The sequence below is a fragment of the Sceloporus undulatus genome, chromosome 2, assembly GCF_019175285.1.
Source record: "Sceloporus undulatus isolate JIND9_A2432 ecotype Alabama chromosome 2, SceUnd_v1.1, whole genome shotgun sequence".
Lineage (NCBI taxonomy): Eukaryota > Metazoa > Chordata > Lepidosauria > Squamata > Phrynosomatidae > Sceloporus > Sceloporus undulatus.
The window spans coordinates 123,894,820-123,916,810 of record NC_056523.1 but is presented as its reverse complement, the minus strand read 5'-3'; the positions used below and the strand labels follow the sequence as shown (position 1 = coordinate 123,916,810).

The following is a 21,991-nucleotide window of genomic DNA, read 5'->3' as shown; positions in this document are numbered from 1 at the left end:
CACTAACTGTAAAGCTCCGAAAGACCTGTATCATCTTACGTAGCCCTTTGAAAATTTAGAACAAAGATCATGATTTGCATCTTTTTGGATCCTATTACATTCTGTCCTACTCCTACAACTGTGTAAATATGCTTTAAGTCTAAGACCTTAATACCACTCAGTACTGCATCTGAAGAAGTGGGTTTATATCCACGAAAGTTCATGCCAAAATACAAACTAATTAGTCTAAAACTTGCTGCCACATTTTTTCTCTTTTTCATCTCCCTTCCTTTCACCTTTTTATGCTGCAAGACACTATTTCTTTAAAATCTATTGAGATGGACCCATATAACTGATCAGATCTGGCTACATGAAAATAATAAGGCACTCTTTTCCATTTTTAGAATATTTCAACCAAGTTAACAACCACATAGTTGTTGGAGATGAGGAGAATTGCTGCAAAATTTCCTTTTAAAACAATGCTGCTGTGTGTTGAGTTTTTTTAAAGGCCTTAGTTTTGTCTATAGAAATTATTTCATTTCTCTGTTTCCCTTTGAATGCTGAGTATGGAAAGGAGATGGTGGGAAGGGACTCTGTCTTCTGACAGACTTTATACACCTGTCACTTAAGGAAAAAATGGGAGAATTCATCTTCTGACTAGCAGGGAACAGCTGGATATGTTGCACCTAGCTCCATCATATTTGCATATCTCTTATTTCTTTTTAGAGGCCACACCCACTATACCAGTAGATCCTAAGCTCTTTGGGCCATTGTTTCTGCCTCCCCCAAAACTCTTAGTCAAAAGACAACAGTTCCCAGAGGCTATCACAACAAGCTGGACAATAAGGCCAGAGATCTCAGAAGAAGACAGTTCTGTAATTCACCTGCTACCCACATCTAAAACAGAGGGACTGGAATCTACCCTGTGTCCTACTGGGGAGCAGAAACCCCTTCAGGAAAAGCAGGGCTTTCAGAGAGTGAGTACCCAAGTTTTTCATCATCTGATTGACAAAGAGACTCAGTTTTGTTTGTTTGTTTAATATCCTGCCTTATTCTCAGCATGGGATTCAGGGTAGCAGATTACCTTTTAAAAATACAATACAACTAAAACAAAGACTTCTTAGTACAAAGGTTAAAACAGAATTATGATGATAAGGCGGTTGGGCAGACTTTCTCCTGCCACTGAAGAATCTCATGACAAGAGACTGGATAAGCATCTGAAATAGTTTTTATGCAGTGTCAAAGACTGCTCTGGCTAGCTGAGGATTCTCTATTTGAACTGGTTCTTCTGTATACCAGGCAGAGGCTTATGCTAGTACTGTCACCCAACAGTCATTTCTCTGGAGATGCTGGGAATGGAACCAGCGTCTTTTTCCATCCCAGGATTCTGCCATTAGCATTCAGAGTTCCCTTTGTGAGCTTTATACTTATTACGGCAGTGTATGAGAATTTTGAGCTGGTGATGCTCACTCAGAAGTTGGCTTTTAGCTTTTAGCTCCCCACATGGAGATGTTTTCTGCTCAGCAGTTTGCCCTTGATTTGGATGTTCTCTTGGCTACTGCTGTGCATGAAGATCCCATGTGGGCTGATATCTCTCATGCAGGTCTCCCGTGCCTCATCATCTTCAACCCAGACCTCTCCCCAAGAAGCCACCATGGCCTTTCAGGATCTTCCTTTCCACCATGGTAATGTTCTGCTCAGCCTAGAGGTGTACAGCTCAGACTCTTTTGCTAATCAACCAGGACCCTGTGCAGTCTCTGCCAACAGCTGGGTCTTTGTGGAGGTAAAGCTGATATTTCTACCTTGCAGGAATTGGCTTTGAACCCAATGCTAGATTTTGGAGTCTTTCCCCTAAATGAGCCCAAGCTTCCTTGGTATCAGAGGTAGGGGATTTCAGGCCTCATGGCCTAATCTGTCCACAAGGGGTTCCCCAAAAAACAATATCCATCCCCTGTAATTTCAACCTTTAGTAGTTTCCCAGCATTTGTACAAGTGTTACCTCATTATTTTTGTGGAAGAGTTCAGTCCTAAAGAATAAAACATTCATTGCTTAAGAAGCAATGGGAGTTGCTGAATGTACCAAACCAAACAGGATAAAGGAAGCAATTTTAAGAAAGTAAGATTTATCCAGGGAAAACTATAAACATCACTTTTAAAAAAATATCACATGTGCACTGTGATTCCACTGAAGCAGAGAGAATTCGCAGAATACTTTGCCTCAGAATTAGGTTTATCTTAATGCAGATGTTGTTTTTATTACTGTTGGTGGCATACACAACTCTGCCCCATAATAGGGATTTTAATTCTACAAGGAACAGGAGAGCTCAGTTATATGGGAAAAGCCCTTAATATGTGGCTCAGTGATTTTGACTGGTAGTGGAGGGATCTCAGGGTCTGGGGGACTTAAGAGCTCACTCCAGGGTACTTTAGAGGTGGGCCATGTAACTACTTTCTGTGGAAGAAAAAGGAGGCTGATATCCAAGGTGCCTAGGCATTTGAAGTATAGACAATGGGGCCTGCCTTTGACCATCTATGATGTATCAATAACAATTGACCAGATGATACCTTTGAGGGGGATTAGGGGAAGCAGTTGCCATTTTGGCTCACAGTGCCACAGCAGCTGCCTTGTATGATATTGTCACTGTCTCGTCTTTCAGCTTGTTCGAGAATCAGGCACTCTTGTGCTTCCATGTTAACTGCACTTCCTTCTGTCTCTAGGCTTCCTTAGCTTCCTACGACTTGTGTCTTGGCTTCACCATCCAGCGGTGCTTCATCTCCCCCTCTTCTGATCCTTTGGTGGCTTCTTCATATCTGCTGGTCCAGCACGGGTGTGCTGTTGATGCCCATGTCAACATGTCAGAGTTGGAGCAGGCAACCCAGGGCCAGGCATTGCCTCCAGGTTACCAGGAACGCCAACGACTGAGCTTCCTGCTGCAGCCTCGCTTCAATGACTCTATTCAGTTCCTGCACTGCCACCTGGTGCTCTGCAGCAGGGACCCTCAGGATCCCAGCAAGCCCAAAGGCCCAATCCCAAAGGTCTCTGACTCCTCCGGCAAGGGGACACTGATCTCTAGCAGCTATCCAGTGGCTCTGTGCCACCTCTTGCCTGTGTACTGTTAGAGACTTGGTGCTCTTGGTGGGAGATCATTATGTAAGAAACTGTGCCCTGCCAAGTTGGACTATCAGGATATTCTCCTCTGGCTTGCAGCCTCTCACTGTGGTCTTGGGCAGAGATTTTTCCCATCACCTGTTCTTCTTGTTAGGAGATGCTGAAGCTGAGGTCTTCTGTATGGAAAACGTGTTCTGCCACTGAACCATGGTCCTACCAATAATCTTAGATGCACCCCTTTCCTTGTGATGGAAGGGTACTGTCTAAGAACTGGTGTGGTAGTAGTAAGTTAGAGTGGTGGATAGGGGCTTGGGGAATCCAGGTTCTGCCTTCCACAGAGCCATGAAATTCACCTTGGGCCTAATGATGTACTCATACACTGACCTAGTTTTCAGGTTTGTTATGAGGATAAAGTGTGTATGGAGAGCCATGTATGCCACCTTGAATTCACAGGAGAAAAGGTGTGGTATACTGCATATGTAAATAAACTAATAAATGAGGGGATAGGATTAAGACCATAGTGAAGCACCTTGGATGAGGTGAAAGCACTCTAGAATGGGCTTATTAAACCTGGGTTTCTTTAGAATGGGAGAGGATCTGGGTCCAGGCTGTTTCCTTCTGCCAGAGGTGAAGCATTCTTTTATGTTTCAGTGCCCATCAGAGAATGAGGCCTGCAAAGGAGAAGTGGAGCTGGCCAGAAATCACTTCCAACGCACTGTCACAAAACCCATCATTGTGACAGTGGAGGCTCCACTCAGAGCTGCCATTCCAGGTCTGAGAACAGGTGGGTGGTAAGATTGGAATGCGTTCTGGAGACTAGTCAGAAGAAAGCTGTTGGACTCAGTGGCTTCACAATTACATAGGTGCTGCCTGAGTCTGACCATGGGCCCATCTAGTCTGATGCTGTCAGTTCTGACTGGCAATGGTGGCTTTCAGGAGCTTGAGAGAAGTTTCTTTCCTAGCCTTATCTGGAGATTCCTGGCATTCTCCTGTGGTCTCACGCCCAGATATTAAATGGACTGGACAGTGCTTTGCTTCCAGAATCAAGGGAGCTAAGGCATGTTCAGAGTGGCACAATGGATGCCAAACTGCATAGCAGTGACTCTTTGTAAACCAGTGAGTGCCCTGTGCCTTCACTTCTAGAGTATCAGGGAGTGGAAGAAGGAGCTGGCAAGAATGAGACTGACCTGAACATCTGATCTCAACAAGCTGGAGACTCAGAATTTGCCAGGCTTGTCTGTGCTGAGAAGTTCAGGATATTTGCTGGGCAGAAGGGACTTCAATTAAGTGTCTCTTTTTTTTAAAGATTGTTTTCCTGTGTGTGATGTTTTTCCTGCTTTACAAGGGGATGCTTTTCATAGAATCATAGAGTTGGAAGAGACCAGAAGGGCCATCCAGTCCAACCCCCTGCCATGCAGGAATTCACAATCGAAGCACCCCGACAGATGGCCATCCAGCTTCTGTTTAAAGATATCCAAAGAAGGAGACACTACTACACTCTGAGGGAGTGTGTTCCACTGTCAGACAGCTCTTACTGTTAGGAAATTCCTCCTGAGGTTTAGATGGAATCTCTTTTCCTGCATCCATTGTTCCCGGTCCTCTTCTCTGGAGCAAGAGAAAACAAGCTTGCTCCATCCTCAGTATGACATCCCTTCAAATATTTAAACAAGGCTATCATATCATCTCTTAACCTTCTCTTCTCCAGGCTAAACATACCCAGCTCCATTAGTCTCTCCTTTAATTATTAAGTGTTTGCTAGTAATCACCTATAACTTTCTGGAGAATAGGTAGGATATAAATGTTTTAAAATAAAACTGTGTATTATTTTTTTTATGGCTGTCCATAAGCAGACACTCTCTCAGGGTGTCCCCTTTCCAAATCCCTTCTTTTCTGTAGATAATTTCCCACCCAGCCATCAAGGAAAAGCACTGAAGGATCCACTCCACTCATGGAAGACACAGCCAGTCCCAAGTAAGTACATTTTGGTTACCCTCTCTCACTAGTCTGATTCCCCTGAGATTGAGAGACTGGGACCTCCTCTGAACCCGGATTCCACCTCTAACTCTAGGAGAAGTGGAGTCAAGGACTAGTCTAGCCATGTGGACTGGAAGTGGGAAAGGCATTAGTGAGCTTCCTATAAATAGGGTTGCCATCCCGGAGGACCTCAAAACCGGGAAAAATGTAGGACAAGGTTTAAAAATGTAGGATTTTTTTTTTTATTTCCTGGCCAGGAAATTAACCAAAAAAAGGTCCTACATTTTTAAACCTTCTCCAAGGCCTCGCTGGGCCTGGGAGACAGCCTCTCCCAAGCCCCAGCGAGGCCTTGGAGGACTCTAGGGCCCCGCTGGGGCCTGGGAGACTCTGTAGGCAAGAGGTGCACCATCTTAAGAACTGCATTAAGCAAACTTAGGCTGCTGCACACTGCTTTCACTCTCATCACTCCATCCTATGGAATCCTGGGATTTGTAGTTTGTTGTGGTGCCAGGGCTGGGCTTTGAAATCTCAAGCATAAGAGAGGCAAAAGGCTTGGGCTGCATCTACACTGGAGAAATAATCTGGTTTGAGACCACTTTAACTGCCTCGGCTCAATGCTATGGAATTCTGGGAATGGTGGTCCCTTTGCAAACTGACTCACACAGCTAGGACTTTGGATAATGATGATGATAATAATAATAATAATAATAAACATGGAAGGTCCCTTTGCAAACTCACTCACACTCACACAGCTAGGAAGCCAAAAACGCACACACACCCCGGCCCAGAGAGGCCTACCTTTGGTCCTCTCCTTTCCCTTTTGCTGCTGCTGCCCCCACTTTTGTTGCGGCTGGGGCTGCCCTCCGCTCCAGTCCTTTGCCGGCCCAGGAAGTAAACAGAGGAGAGCTCATCCTCTTTAAGCTGGGCGGCCAATGGGGCAGAGAGCTGTTCCGCTATTAGCCAGCCAGGCCCAGCTTGCCAGCCAATAGTAGGTGGCCCTCCAGCGCGCCCGGGAAGATTAAATGTGAGTGTGGGCGCGCGGAGGCGTGGGGCTCAGCACAGGCAGCAGGCCCGGCTTGCGGAGCCGAACCGCGGCGGCGGCAGCGGCCAGAGGAGCAGCCACAGCAGGCCACACAGTGATGGCTGCAATGGTGGTGGCGGCGGTGGCGGCCACAAGAGCTGCCAAAGGCGCCGCCATAGCAGCGCAATAACAAAGCCCGGGAGCGGGGGGCAAACCGTACCGTGACCGTGCAGACGGTCCAAAAGCGGGAAATTCCCGCCCCCCCGCCGGGTTATAGCAACCCTACCTATAAATGGTTTTGCCACCTGAGGCAGAGCAACAAATGGTGGTCTCCCCATCTAAGTCAAGGCACATAGTATCTAAAGCCAGCCAAATTATTTTGGCTTGCATGAGGCTAAGGTTATTTAACAGAATAATATGAAACTGATCCCCAGGTGCATCCCTCCCCTTCCCTGGAAGTAAAAATAGAACATGAATACATTAAATAACTAAGATTTTCCCTGTCTTATTATGATATCCAAAATCTTCTGCCTGAGTGGCTATCTCATGCATGGTAGGGTGAGCCCTGCATGAGGCAAGATGACTTTTCTCCATGTTTCTGGAGTTGGGTGTAGCAGGAGTCCTGAGTCTGGGACATCATTCTGTGCCACCTCATTTTAGAGCTGTAAAAACGCCACAGAATCAGTTTTCATTCACTTCCCTATGCATTTCCCTCCCTGTTTCCGGTTCTCTATAGCTGCAGCTGCACCAGGCCTAGAGCTCCCAGCTGTATTTGGTATTGCCTTTTCAGCCTTCATCATCGGTGTGTCCCTCACTGGTGGGCTTTGGTTCATTCATTCCCAGACAGGTAGGTATGAAGCTCAAAGCAGTCAGATGGCCTTGAGAATGCTTTAGTAATGTGCATGGCAAATGCATTGGACTAAATGGTCCTTGTGGCCTATGATTCAGTGAGGAGTGTGCTCAGCTCCCCCCTCCCCTTTCATTCAAATAAACTCTGATTTATAGTGAACCCATCCTAGGGTTTTCTTGGTCAGATTTATTCATGTTTTCCTTTCAGGCTGAGCATGTGATGTGCTCAAGGTCACTCAGTGGGCTTCCAGGGATGAAAGAGGAAATGAACCCTGGTCTCCCAGGGTCCTAGTCCCACACTCAAGCTGCTTTATATCCAGTAGAGCCACCATGGTGTAGTGGATTAGCATTCCAGGAGTCCAGAGTTCAAATCCCCACGTCCATGGAAACCCACTGGGTGACCTTGAGCATGCCACACTGTCTCAGCCTTAAGGGAAGCAATGCCAAAACTCTGGACATATCCTGCCAAGAAAATCCCATGATAGGGTTACTTTAGGATTGCCATATGTCAGAAACAACTTGAAAGCACACAACAAGTTATATTCAAAGATCTCAAGCAGTATGCAATAATATCAGTTTAAGACAATAAATAACAATAATGATAATTTTTAAAAAATACATTAAGTCATTTATCACTTAGAACCAGATTATTTAAAACTATCTTAAACAATTTAAAAGAATGCCGATTGTAGCAGATGTACAAATTGGATAAATTAAGTTAGGCCTCAAAAGCTTACAGTCTCAAATAGGACATAGGGGAAACATCAGAGGGAGGGAAGAGGAGGAAGTCAGAGATAAACTGGGGAAGAATAGCTATTCAGTTATAAATACTCCAACTTGATTTTGGTAGGACACAGGCTAGATGGAGGAAGTTGAGGCAATGTTTTCCTTGCAGGCCAGTTCTGGACAAGATCAGATAATGGCACCATGGTTCTTGGGGCTTTGTGATGAACTCAGATTATGCAGAGATTGGAATCAATGGCCTGGCCATCTGGCCTGAGTCTCATGCCACAGAAGGGATTAGGTGTCCAGCACATTTGATGTTTGGCTTATTATGACCAGTACAGCAATATGCCTAATCATATTTGTCAAGGTCTGTGGACCCCACTATGGAGAAAGAAGTGGAACAGATGGGGGAATAAAAGGGCAAACAGTGACACAATTGACAGACAGTGGAGATCACAAGGGAAAGAATCAGAATTTGTATGCCTTTCAAAGTCTTGACCCTCATCCATGGGCTTCTTTTTTGTTTTGTTTTTTTAGCAGATATCTCATGCATTTTTATGCCTTTCTCTGAAACAATGAGATCTAGAAACATTCATTTCTAGACTTTAATGCCAGCCTTGAACTCTTAGGTGAGGCAACTATCAGAAACAGAAGTCGACCGACAGCTGAGAGAGGTGAGGAGGACTGCTACACATTGAAAATCTTGCCTCAGTGGCAGAGATTATGATGCTGTATTCATTTCTATCCCTGATCGTAAAGGGTGTTGTGTTGACCACTTTAGGAAACGTCTGTGTGGGCAAACATTCATTGGTTTTATTGTTGTGGTTATTCCCAAAGAAAAAAGGGGAATGCCTAGTTGTAGTAAAAAGGCACTTGGTGCGCACAGAGGTGGGAATTTCAGGGGGTGGGATAAAAAAAAAAAAGGTCAGATCTCTAAGCAAGAGAACCACTTAGTGCTCTATGGCTAGGGTTCCCAAACCATGACTCTTGTGCCTCTGAGCTGGTTTTGTTTTACCACCACCACTGTCCCCTGTGCTTAGTGGCAGAAAAACATGCAAAGATGTAGACAAGAATCCTTTTGGCGATGCATGCTGGTATAATCCAGCGTCTATACTTTTTTGTTTGGGGTATTGTGAAAGGAAGAGCTACTGTGTTGTAGTAGTTTGAGTGCTGGACTAGAGCACTGGGAGACCAGGACTTACATTCCCTGTCAGCCACAGAAACCCACTGGGTGAACTTGGGCAAATCACACACTCTCAGCCTCAGAAGAAGTCAAGGGCAAAACCCTTGAGAACAAATCCTGCCAAGAAAATCCTATGACAGGTTTGTCTTAGGGTCATAAGTCAGAAATGACCTGAAGGCACACAGCAACAACAAAATGTAGAAAGAGATATTTGGTATCTTTTTCTATATTGTTCTTCCCCCAAATGGCCAAGAGCAGTAGATGAGGTTTCCTAGCTGCATTCCCCCAGCTACCGATGGGCTGTGGGCATATTTTGGCTTCCTTTGTAACTCTGGGGAAGAAGGAGCAGCCTTAGGTTGCGGATGGCAGGTGTGCAAGGGCAGCTGGACCTCAGCCACATACACCACATAGCCAATCAGTTGTCCAGGGAATATAGCTGTGCAAGGGATCACAGAGAGAAAGGAGTAGCCTTCATGACTGTTGTTAAGTATGGTGGTGGAGACTTAATGCCCAACCTTGGATAAATATACAAAAAGCAAAGGGTAGGTTCACTTGGTTCTCTTTTCTTCATAGCATGAAGAAAAGAGTATGGGATGGGGAGACAGAGAGGTGTCACCCCTGCACCTTTTTTCTTTTCTTCCTGACAGGTCTTGAAGAAACAGCCATTCCAAAGTCCCTAGAAGTTTCCTCAGCCCTGACTGCAGCAAGCTCTGCGCATGGCTCCCTGCCGTAACAAAGACAGGTAGCTGGATGTAAAAAAGTTAATGAGAGTAAGGATGGTCAGGAATTTTCATGGGGAAAGGAGGCAATATCTTTAAAGGAGAATGGTTAAATCTGCTGCACAGAATGGTTCTTGTGATCTCTTTCAACTCTGATTCTATTACTGTTTCCTTCCATTCTTGAACATTTTTTGCATGAAAATACAAAAAATGTAGGTGCTTAGGCTCCTAAATTATACAAATTAACAAGAAAATCTAATTGATATACAAAGTGGCCTCTAATTTTGTTGCCCATATTTATTATCTTGGGGACTTGCACAGTTCTTGTTGGGCATACAGAACCCAGGGCACATATATTGAGAAGCTATGGCACTCCAGATGTTAATGTAATGTATTATTTCACTATCCTCCTCCACCATCACTGGCCAAGCTAGATAGGCACTATAATATCTGTGTGGTCCATGACTGAAATGCTTGGGAATACCTTGCTAGCAGAATTGATACTGGTGGTGTTAATACTTTCATTGGACTACTAAAATATAATTTAAAAAATGAACTGGTTTTGTCCTTCCAAACTCCTCCTGAATAATGTAAAAGTTCAAAAATAATCCTGACTAGTATTGTAGCCACGAGATACATAGTTCATTTAACTCCTAGAATGGAGACTGTAAACTTGAAGAATCATCTTGGAAGTATGTCTCAAGTTACATCTTGTAGGAAATAGACTCAGATGGCTTTCTTCATCTCCATAGACAGAAGGGCTTGCAGAAGGGCTTGCCTCACTCAGCCCTGCAGACAAAAAGGCCGAATGAGGTACTTAGTGACTCTGTGTCACATTCAGTCAAAACACTTAGCTGAGTGAAGTAGTAGTGGTGACTAAATATATCTATAGTAGTTAGGTTGAAGTGAATTGGACCCACAGTGGTGTTGCCGGAAAGATGGAAGTGGTATATTTTTACTCATGCTGATTCTACGTCTGTTTTGTAGATTCTCAGCTGTGTTTTGCCTGTGACCAAGCATTTGTTCCAGCAAACCTGTGTTCCCCAGTACCAAAGCCACCTACTTATGAAGATGTCAACCTAACATCAGTCTTTAAACCGGTATTATCCATGTTGCATAAACTCACATTCACTCTAAGCTTTAGCTTAAATGAGTAACCTGTTTGTAGGCAGCAGTAGTACAGTTTTTTCATGCCTTAATTTGGGCACTTCTGCTGCCCCCCCCCTCTTTTGACTCTTCATTTCTGCACTGATGTTTGGACAAAGAGGAACTCTCCTGCTCTGGTCTCTGGAGGACATAACATTTGCCAGTGAAGTAGCAGGACAGCTGCTCCCCCTGCCTGGCCTGGCGGGGAAACTGCCAACTGACACACTGCAGGAGAAGACAAAAGGCCCAGGTGTGTGTGTGGGAAGGGAGGGGGGCTGCCATTTCATGAGGGGAATTTGGACAGAATCACACTTGACAGGTTTACTGATCTGCCTGCAGTAATATCTTGTGCTCTTCTGATGAATGTTAATCTCTGTTGAGAGATGCTGGCTTTCATGCACCTTTGAAGCACAGGCTTCCCAACTTCCTGAGGAAACAAAGATCACTGCCAAAACCCAAGATTTAAATGTAAGCATACTTTAGAGGGGGCATTTCTGGTGTTCTACCTTGCAAATGATGTAGCCTTTTATTAAACTGCTATACAGCAGACTTGTAAGAGTCCACTGTGATTATTTCAGCCAGCAGATGTGACTGGCTTTCAATGACTGCTGTGCTATTAAAATGCCACACATTCTGTTGGCAGTTTCTTTACAAGCTTGATTGAGCAGGCCAGACTGTTAATGGCTGCATTACTGTACTTGAGGATTTATGAGAGGGCAAAGTAAATGCCCTTTGTTTAATCTTACATATGGTCGTTGGTGCATTTTCCTCATAGTATGTATAGAAACTATCAGTTTCACCATAAACTACAACAACATAGCATTAAAGGGGAACTTAATTTGGTTGGGATTCCCTGCTTGGCCATGAAAGCCACTGGGTGACTTTGGGCAAGTAAGTCACATACTCTCAGCCTCAGGAGAAGGCAATGGCAAACCTCCTCTGAACAAATCTTGCCAAGAAAACCCCATGATAGGTTGCCTTAAGTCAAAAACCACTTGAAGACACACTGCAACAACAAGGGGGTTGACAACCTATGGCCTACTGAATGATACTGGGAGTCCAATACCCATTAGCCCCCACCAGCATGCATGATGCATTATGACCTTCCACCTGGTATTTATAGGTTTCCCATTTCTGTGCTATGTCCAGAGCTCAACCTTCTTGAAAATATCTGATTATTTACATGAGCTCTTGAGTGTTTCAAAATGGGATATTAATCTGGATTTTCTGTAGCCATACAGAGAGTTTTGTGAATAATACATATGCATCTTCCTCCAGGCAAATAACTGTAATTTAGCACTTGACTACTTTACCCTGCACATACTGGCACTAACAAGTGGGAGCATGCTTCCCTCAAATATTTGCAAAGTCCCTTCCCCTGCAAGGCCTGAGACGGAGTTATTAAGACAGTGTAAATAGTTTATTTTGCTTTTGAAATTACAGATATTTTGTACAATAGTATTTGTTTTAAAATGGTCACAGGCTAGAAAGAATAAAACTTATTATTCTGAGGAGCATAGAAGGGACTCTGGTACACAGTTACACTAAACACATGATTTCAGGAACAGTTGGGCCAGTGAGGAGATAAAAGGTGCTCTCCAACCTGGAAAGCAAACACACACTGTAACCTGCAATTTCCTCCTGGATAGAAGCAGCTTGCTGTTTACTAGTAGTGAGTGGTCTAGCTGCACAGATTATGGGGTACATGGTACATTAATATACAAAGATGAAATGTGGATAGGTTCCCTTTTGCCAGGAGAGATCGTAGCACAGGTAAGAATCCCAGCAGAGGCCTAATTCAGCATTTAATACCCTCTACCCCTTCCCCTTGATCCCCAACTCTTATATTCTTTCATGCATACTATTTCACAAGTTGACACAAATCGAGGCCAGATATGCAAACGAAGGGTGGCAGGTTTATATCACTAACTATGCCAGCTAATTCCACTGTACTTGAATGGTCTGTAATTTTGGAATGAATTTCAGGAACTACCATCCAAAGAGTAAAAATCCTTCATACTTTTACATGCACATGACCATATTCTTGTTTTGGGATTTTCCAAGCATGCTCTCTTATCCAGTCTGATGCGCCTAATTTTGTTTTGTTTTTTTAAAATAAAATTAATAAGATTAATAATCAACCTTTAATTTAGAGACATAGCAGTGTCAGTCTACAAAAGCTCATGCTACAACTTTGTTTGCTCAGTTAGGCGGGATATAGACCGCCAATTTGGGGCGGTCTGGCCCCGCCCCTTTCCCCACCGGAGCGGGGCCTCAGCGGTCAGAACGGCAGCCGCTGAGGCCCCGATCCGCCGCCTTTCGGATCTAAACTCATCTGTTCTACCACCTGAATTCACTTTTCCTTTCTTTAAACCACTAACCTGTCCCCTAGCCTTCTCCAAGCCTCACTGCAATGTAATTCCTGCCTAATGTTAGTGCCACCAAAATCTCCCTCCCATCATGTCAGCCCCCTCCCCACCCCATTTACAGGAAGAGTGAGAAGCAACAGAATCCCAACAGTGCAATCTTTCAGTGCCTTTGCAGGAACAAATCCTAAGCAAGGTTATCCTTCTGATTTCCGCAGAAATCAGAAGGTTTTCCCCCATCACCATGATGGTATTTAAAAAAAAAAAAACAACCTATCTAATAGTGAAAAGATCTTTTGTCTTTTAAGGGAAGGGATAACAAATTTAGGGAAAGACTGGCAGCACAGTCTAAGAACACTCACAGTGAAATTTCCACTCAGCTTTGCAACTGCTGTTATTTACAGTCTGTAGACAGCAACAACATTAATGATGGAGGAGAAATTTGCCTCATCATTCTCATATTTATCCTCGATTTTATGTACCATGCAGCCTACCTTTTAAAAAGTGGCCATTGTTTTTATACAATACATACCCGCTCCAATTGTAAATGAATGTTTTTATTGCAAACTGGTTGGAGGGGCAAATAACACACAGTGGTACCCCGGGTTACGAAATTAATTCGTTCCGCGGTTAATTTCGTAACCCGAAATACCTTCGTAAGCCGAATTCCCATAGGCGCTAATGGAAAAATAGCTCTCTGCTGCCCTCCGGTGGCGGAAAATAGCGCCGCGGTTTTTTCGTAACCCGAAGAAACCTTCGTAAGCCGAAGCAATAAATCCCTATGGGATTTTTTCGTATCCCGAAAAATTCGTAACCCGGCGCATTCGTATCCCGGGGTACCACTGCATTTCAGAAGTGCCCATGTGCCAGTGCCAACCAAAGCCAGCTGTGCCCTGTTTCAGACTTAACTAGGCATGAGTTGTTTTTCAAAGCTATCTTCAGAAGAGAAAATGAACAGCTATGGGGTGAATAGCAGTAGTACTTTCAATGTAACTCACCTTGTTTTAAAATGTGGAGGTCTGTGTTCGCCATTAGTTTTTTATAAAAGAGTAAAAACAAGGGCTTGAGGACTACTTTTTGGTTTGTTCTAACTTCTGGTTCCTATTCTACTCTATCTCTTGGAGGACAGTGTCTTTTAGATCCTGTGCTTGGGGCTGGCATGAATTGGGGTTGATGTAATTAACAGGGTGTCACCCAAAGTTATTCACAGTAGTAAATTCAAAAATTTCCTGCTTCTACAGAAGGGGATGTTGTGGCACATGAGAAGGAAGTCCAGTGTCAAAGCTGGAAGGATAGTGGGTGCATTCCTTATGCTGGTGTAAACACAACACTACATTACTTTCCCTCTATGAAGAAGGGAAAGAATTACTATTAAAGTGCAAGTTGAACCATGTCAGCAGCTATCAAAGTCACACACAAGCACCTTTTCCAGCCTGTTCTGCCCAAGTGAACAGGCTGGGTCCACACAAATGGCTGCTCTAACCTACTGCCTCCCCCTGGTAAGAATGGGCAGCCTGCTACAGAGCACAGGGAAGGTCCTAAATCTGATAACCCAGTGCTATTGAGAATATTGGAGGGCCACATGAGAAGCCCAAGGAGGGATGAAATGGGCTTTGGGCTTCTCATGCAGTCTGTGCAAATTTGCATTTGGGCAGAAATAGGTAGGCACCAGAGAGCAGTCTGCATGGACAGATATGTTTCCATCTGTCTCTCACCTGGTTCCAGACTTATGGGATACTCTAGCTGTCTGTCCCATACTGCAGGGCACTGAGTGGGCTAAAGTATTTGGCACCTTCAGTTTGAACTACACAGGAGTAGCTGCAAAGGGAAATTCATAGGAAGAAAGCTCACAAAAGCCATGATGTGTAAGCAAATGTACACTATCCTTTACAACACTTTGCGCTAATAATTGTGTATTTTAAAAAAAACTGTGGGGCAGGAAACAAGGATGACAGATGGCTTGATATGACAGTGCCTCATGCTAACATTCAGAGAAGTTCCTGCTGGTAAGGGACTCTAGCCAGGCAGAAAACACGGATCAAAAACAATAGTGCCCAGGAAGAGTCTAGTGTAACAAGGCAGGTGGAACATTGGCTTGGCTCTTGCTTAGTACAAAAGAGAATAGACCCACCAAATCAACTCTTCTATGGTAAGTCCCACTGATTCAATGGGTCTACTCTACTTGGAAATAGCAATGTAATTTTTGCCATTCTAGGCAAAAAGATATAGTTTTCCATTTCAGGAGCTTCTGAACACATTATTACCAATGTAGCTAATTGTTACAACTACAAAAAAATTGCAAGTCCTTGGACATGTCATTAGAGTTTCTAAAACATTGTTGTTGTTTTTTTTTGTTTGGGGAGGGGTGTTATCTGCACATGAACAGATTATTTGTCAAGGACTGAAGACTAGGCCTACACAAGAAAGATCAGCATCACTCCACAATAAGCAATGAGGTTATGATTTTTTTTAGGTATGACATACTATCATTCAGTTCCCTGGGAATTCTCTCCCTGTCTACCATTCAGCTAAATTCATGCTATCTTGAATCAGAAGAATGCCTTGTGCTCTATAGTAGCAGAATGAGAATTGTTGCTCCCATCTCTCATCCAGTCCCTTAATACCTTTACTATTTCCCTGGCTGGAAGGAATTGATTAGGTTTCAATTAGAAATAAATTAGTGTTTTAAAACATTTATTGCATGTTGTCCAGTGTAGTGATTTTTACTACATGGTTTTAGGTTACTCACGCAGTGCTCCAGAAGGTTATAAAGAAATATTCTCTGCTGGGAAGCAGCAGAAGTCAAGGACCTCATTTGACTTATTCTCATGGTATTGCATAGGCCTGGTCTCAGAGATCAGATACTTTGGGGAGAAAGCTCACATTTGGACCATATAGCAAGTATGCTAGCCTGCCAACACTGCACTTATAGAAGCTGTGAAGTAGTTGGGGTAACCACTGATAACAATAAATCACACTTTTTCATGGCCATGGTTTCAAATGCTGTTACAAATGTCAATAACGGTGGGAATCAATAACTGTAGTGTAGATTAGAAGAGGTCAAATGTTACAAACTTTGGTTGGTTGTGCCAGAGTAAACCAAACTCATACATTCATAACCAAATGACTTTCAGATTATAAAAACAACAACAGGGAGCCTTGACCAAAACAAGTTGAGGAAAAATTTTGGAGTTGAGTTTGTCCAAAAGAGTCTGGCTTTCTCCCATTTACTCCTACAACCCCCAAAGGCGCTACTTCAGAATTAGAAACAGCAGTGATTAAAACTCTTCCTGACATGGAATCCTGGAGGCAGCAAGCATTCAAGTTAGCACTACACAAACAAACATCAACAACAGCTAGGAATTATGCACAAACTGGCGAACAGTTTCACAGGCCAGCCAACACTACAAATGTGCCCACTGCTAGCAATGGGGGCCGGGGAGAAGGTAGCAGATCGAAAATTAAAGTATCGTCACCAGCAGACCAACAACACAAGCAGATCAATGCAAAGGTGCAGGGCTGAATTTCTGTTTGGACGACATATTGTGTTGTTGATTTCTGAGGACAGACTGAATAATGGCAAAGTAAATCACAGGATTTGGCAATAAAGTGTAGCATGTATGTACAGAATACATCTATTAAAATATTGAAGATTATACCAAACTGGAGCCTTTCCTCAGGCCTATTTATATAAATACATAATTATAATAACTTCAGGACCACCAATGAGGTGGGTTGGGCTGGTGTAGGTTTGCCTGCCTGATTCAGCAAATGCTAATTTAATCTCATGACAGGAGTCTACAACATAGGAGTCGAAAACAATCAACAAAGCTTGCTTGCTGTGTTGATAAGACACAATAACATTTGGAAAATCCAAGGACCTCCTTCACAAGGGATGAAATGAATTATAAACTCATGCCAAGGAAGCTGTTTTCAGAAAGAAAGATCTGTGAGCCTGTTACAGAACACTACTAATAAATAATGTTGCAGGATTTAGAAATTAGGTAAAATCAAAAGGCATATTTGTTAGTAAACAGCACAGTGTATGAAAAGAGTATTGAAAGATGGATGAAGAGAAAGTTAGTCCATAACAAGAAACATTCTTCCTTCCCTGAAGGCAAAAACATTCAACTTGCAAATTCAGAAACTAGTCCACAAATTCAGTGCACAGAAGATTCTCATTAACCAGCACTTGCTTAAGGGAACTGCCTACCACCTTGGTGGGGTCAAAGCCAGACCTCTTAGGGCCCACATGCTGAGGAAAACACATCTTCCCCCTGCACTGCCATTCTGAAGTCCTTGGCATTTCCTAATACTGTACCACTTGATCTTCATTCCCTGTCAGGAACATTTGTAATAATGCTTTTATTTAAATACCTTGCAAGGCTATGTATCTGATAGCAGGATAGCTCTGGCTAAGGCCTTAATGACCATGTTACATTAAATGACTTTATGGATTTTAAGCGATGACTTTGTCACTTAAGGGAAATGGGGCAAAATCAGACTGTGACTATACGATAATTAGAAAACATGTTTGCTTGTATAATACATAAGACTCCTCTTAAAGGAATGCTTAAAGGAACACTTAAAGGAATGGGGCAGAATCAAACTAGCAGGCTTGGGCCCTGAAAATGAAAGAGAGAACTATGAGTACCAACTGCTGTATAGCACCAAAACTTGCAATTATCTTCCCCAGCTGGTGTGGTTGAGAGGGGGAGTGTAAAATCAACATATAATATATGCAAGGGCTCACCCTATAATACAGACATCTAAATTGTTATGGCACTTTTTTCAGTTGGGTTGGGGACCATGCCACAGTCCCTTTAAAATGTTCTCAAGCAGACCACGAGTGACTAATTGTGGATTAAGAATTCTCCGTTTTCCCATTTCTATTGGTGGGCTGAGTTAGTAAATTTCAAGTTAAGTGAAGGTGAGAAGCTGATGTCAGTGAGAAGGGAATATTTTTTCTTCTTCCCCAGACCAATTAAGAAAAAAAACCCAGCTATTGATGCAAGTGACATTTCTAGGAGCAATGTTACAATCAAACATGTTTTCTGGTTATCATATAGGCAAAGAGAGTGGGGGGGAGGCTGAGGCCATTTACATGGGACTAGCCATTGGAGTACAAGAGGCCAACACACCTCTCACTGACTCTCTCCTGCAGCCCCAACTCCATTAGTGTTAGAAAGCAAACTGGGAGGTGGGAATCACATATTTGCTTCATGGGCAGATGCACATATAGGAGAGTATGGGTATATCCATTTTTAAAAATTGGGGAAGATCACAAGTCTTGACAGCCCAATAATTCCCATCTTTCCACATGCTAGCTTTGCTTCTCAACAACAAAAGCATTTTTCAACTTACTTTCTCAGATACTTGAAAATTAAGCCAGTTATTTTGACCTAGTGAATCATGAACCAAATAAAAAGCTCAGGAAGGAACTTATTAACTTCGCTTTCATTCCTAAATAAAATATATTTGCTAGGTGTTTTGAAGGACTGTCACCTACCTGAAACAAATCTGGTACTGGTTGAATTTTCCTGGAACTAGTGTTTGAAGAGACAGCCATACAGGTGGAGTTGTGGAAGAATACAGCACCATTCCACACAATTCCAGGCAAGAAATCCTTGAAAAACTGCTGTTTTACCATAGGGAGTAAGAGAGCATCTAGCTCTCCTGTTATGGTTGCAGCACAACAGAATTACAGCTGCAGGCAAAATGAACCACAGAAGGTATAATACTAAACACCTCCCTTACCACAACACAGTTATATAGAAAAGATTCTGTATCTTTAGCTACAGAAGCAGTTCTGGCTGCTCCAGAAAAGCCCTCACAATCATTGAACTTAAAGCTTTATGCCAAGGCTTCTCTAAGGGAGAAGGTTTGGCAATCACACAGTATAAATAAATAATATATGCAGGAACAAAAATATAATTTTTTTCTCTAGCACGCAATCCTCCTTTGACAAGCACACTCAACACACACTCTTTCCTGTCCTTTCCCTGCTCTGAAAATCACAAGCAAGTGTGGAGGCATTTGATTTTCTTCTATGTATGCAGAACAGCAGGTGAACGGACATATATATAAATAAAGGGAAGACTGGCCCCTCTCCTCTCTCTAAGGAGCAACAAGGAGACAGATTAATTAGTACCGGACTGCATTTGATGGAACTAGTGGACTGTTTCCTTCTGTTGCCCCTTCAAGGTTCTTGAGTGCGAAAAACCTGGGGGTGGGGAAAGAAAATTGAAAAAGCTGTGGCAACAGGGGTGGGGTGGGAAAAATGTGAATGAGGCCAATACATGGGTTTGGATTTTAACTCACCAGTGACCATAGAGCTGGGGGGAGGGGGAGGCAGTGCAGACAATAATCAATCAATAGAGAAGGTCCAAGTAATTCAGGCCAGCTGTAGACAAGGCCTTTCCCTTGTGCCATCCCGACAGGGGCTGCTCAGTTGCATCTTACACAATCTGTCTCTATCTCTGGCCCCCTCAGTACAGCCTGGTCAGAGGACCAAGTGCCTTCCAGATGCAGGTGGGATGGCAGGCCTCTGTCCTCATTTGCCCAGAGCTTCTGCAAAGATGATCTCGCCATTGGGCTCAGTGGCAGAGGCAGGATCATCTGGATCACTATCTGTGGTTCCATCACTGTCCTTGCCAGAGCTCTCAGCACCCCGTAGAAAGTGTGCATTATGGGGAGATAGTGGGTACAAGACATCTTGCAGGGCACCCACTACCATAGGGCTGGTCAGCAGCTCTTCATCTGAGGAATGCAGCGAGTCATCATCCACTGCCAGATGACTCACAATATGGATGCCATCAAAGCCCATGGAGTCCTCAAAAGGTTTCTGTCCCTTCATCAGCCGGATCTATGGGAGACAGACAGGAAGTATTAAGGTTAAGGGCAGTGACAGAGACATGGCACTCAGTATCTGGGTACCTTCTTGGCATTCCAGTGCAGAGCAGGTATCCACCACAGAGTATGTTCCCTTTTTCTGTGCTTCTGTGTAATATATGCTCCTCCTGAAGCTCCTGTGGAACTATTGTGTTCAGATGTTCTGCCCCTCCCCAGTAAATGTATATGTATTCAAACAGCAGAATCAGTACTCACTCTGAACTTTTGTCTGTGTAGACAAACATCCTCCTGTTCCTCTAGAGTTGCTAAAAGAGGAGATGTATAAAAGGATACACAGCAATAGTAACCCCACTCTTTATAACCAAGTTCCCTTTTTTGGACAACAATCCCACAGAGAGCATGATAATACCTATTCTGGCTGGGAATGCAGGAGTCATAACTTATCCCTGCTCTGCCTTAGAAAGAGCAGACTGGTTGACAGAATTGAATGAGGCAAGAACAGCTACTATTAGGACAAACTGGAGGGAATCTTTAAAACACGCATGTGAATACTATGCCTTTCATTGCTATTAAATGCCTGCTCTTACAAAAGCAGCTTCTGAGAATGTGTGAATCCTCCCTTGTCATGCTCCTTTGGCATAATTCTGACATTTTATGTTGCAAACTTGGTAGGCAGGCATCTTAAAAGCTGTCTTCTGATCAGGAAGAAAACAGTAGTCCTTCAGGGATGTTGTTCTTCAGTTTGGTACTTACATCAAAAATAGGTGGCTATAGCTTGGCATGGAGACTAACTGGGAAGTTGTAAAACATGGACCATTTACAGATTTCTCATCTTTCTTGCACCCACTTGGGCTCACCTCTGCCTTGAGTTCATCAATTTGATCCTTGAGTTCACGAATGTACTGGGAGGAGTCAGAATTGTTCAGTTGGCCCTGGATCATCCCTTCTTCCCTCTATGTGTGGAATGAAGAAGAAATGGAATTTGGAAGAGTCACATGTTTGACTGAAACTATTATTACTATTGTTGTTGTTGCTATTATTATTTTAATATATTTGTATCAAATATCTCAGGGTGGTTACTAATAGCATTAAAACAAGTTAAACAGTTTAAAAAAATAAAATAATTAATTACACTAAAAACCTATTAAACATCAATAGAAGTTAAGAACAGATCTTGAAGTTTTAAAAGTTTTAAAAAACTATATACAACCATATTTGGGATGAATTAATGAGGTCCAAGACTTCGATGAATACCCACATTTTAACTTGAATGACCAGACTGCTGGTGCTAGTAAGGTGTCGGGGGGGGGGGGGGGGGGGATTTCATAATTGGGGTGCCACTACTGAGAAGGCTCTCTCCCATGTCCTAACAGTGTATTGATCTCATCAGTGGGACAGAAGAGGGCCCCCCCAGCAGATCTTGATCCTTGGGCAGCCACATATGGATTGAGGCACTCCCCCAGTGTCAAAGTCCAAAACGGTTTAAAGCTTTGAATGTCATCACAAGAACCTTGAATCCAGACTGAAAATGTATTGGCAGACAGACTAAACAAACAAATTCCATCCCTTTTCTCCACAGAATGGCATTTTGGAACTGTAATTCTAATTCCTGACCTTCAAGACATCTTTAGGGTTTTAGCTCAAACAACTGCATCAACCAAGAAACTTCTGAGTTTTTAAGAACTCCTTTACTGTGTATACATGCTTTTCTACTTACTGGGAAGCATCGGCTGTGAGCAATGGAGGTCTGTTCCTCTGTCACTTGGGAGTTGAGTGCCTTTTCCACCCCTTCCCATTGAGTGATCACTGGTGCAACAGGAAGAAGCAGGACATATGTTGCAATTCTCCCTTGTGCCAGAGTTCACTTGCACAAAGGGAGATCAGGACCATCAGCCAACTGCTTCTTGACTGACAGAGGAACAGACCTTCGTTTCTTGTAGTGGCTGCTTCCCAGTAACTGGGGAATAAGGGAATTTCATGGTACCTATATAGCCCCTAAATTAGGAGGTACGTGGAGATCATGAATATGTAACAGTCATGAGTGTGTAACTCCAGGTTATGCATTTG

General features: G+C 43.3%; 2 protein-coding genes across 15 annotated transcripts in view; one reads left to right on the top strand and one right to left on the bottom strand.

Moving 5' to 3' along the window:
- LOC121923615 (transforming growth factor beta receptor type 3-like) overlaps window positions 1-11,255 on the top strand; it is a 30,074-nt gene extending 18,819 nt beyond the window's left edge. For 8 of the 11 annotated variants that reach the window (XM_042454176.1, XM_042454178.1, XM_042454175.1 and 5 more), the window contains 8 exons: window positions 706-956; window positions 1,583-1,762; window positions 2,698-3,015; window positions 3,740-3,872; window positions 4,985-5,059; window positions 6,820-6,930; window positions 8,288-8,332; window positions 10,548-11,255. In XM_042454176.1, coding sequence (XP_042310110.1) covers window positions 706-956; window positions 1,583-1,762; window positions 2,698-3,015; window positions 3,740-3,872; window positions 4,985-5,059; window positions 6,820-6,930; window positions 8,288-8,332; window positions 10,548-10,717 — 1,283 coding nt within the window. In that variant the 3' untranslated portion in view covers window positions 10,718-11,255. Of the gene's footprint in view, window positions 1-705; window positions 957-1,582; window positions 1,763-2,697; window positions 3,016-3,739; window positions 3,873-4,984; window positions 5,060-6,819; window positions 6,931-8,195; window positions 8,333-9,488; window positions 9,584-10,547 lie in introns of those variants that run through there. The other 3 variants (XM_042454180.1, XR_006102417.1, XR_006102416.1) reach the window with 3 other exon arrangements.
- Window positions 1-21,991, bottom strand: part of EVI5L (ecotropic viral integration site 5 like) — an 86,637-nt gene that overhangs the window by 1,477 nt on the left and 63,169 nt on the right. For 2 of the 4 annotated variants that reach the window (XM_042454169.1, XM_042454170.1), the window contains 2 exons: window positions 20,782-20,877; window positions 15,401-19,937 (listed from right to left, as the gene is read on the bottom strand). In XM_042454169.1, coding sequence (XP_042310103.1) covers window positions 19,626-19,937; window positions 20,782-20,877 — 408 coding nt within the window. In that variant the 3' untranslated portion in view covers window positions 15,401-19,625. Of the gene's footprint in view, window positions 1-15,400; window positions 19,938-20,781; window positions 20,878-21,991 lie in introns of those variants that run through there. The other 2 variants (XR_006102414.1, XR_006102415.1) reach the window with 2 other exon arrangements.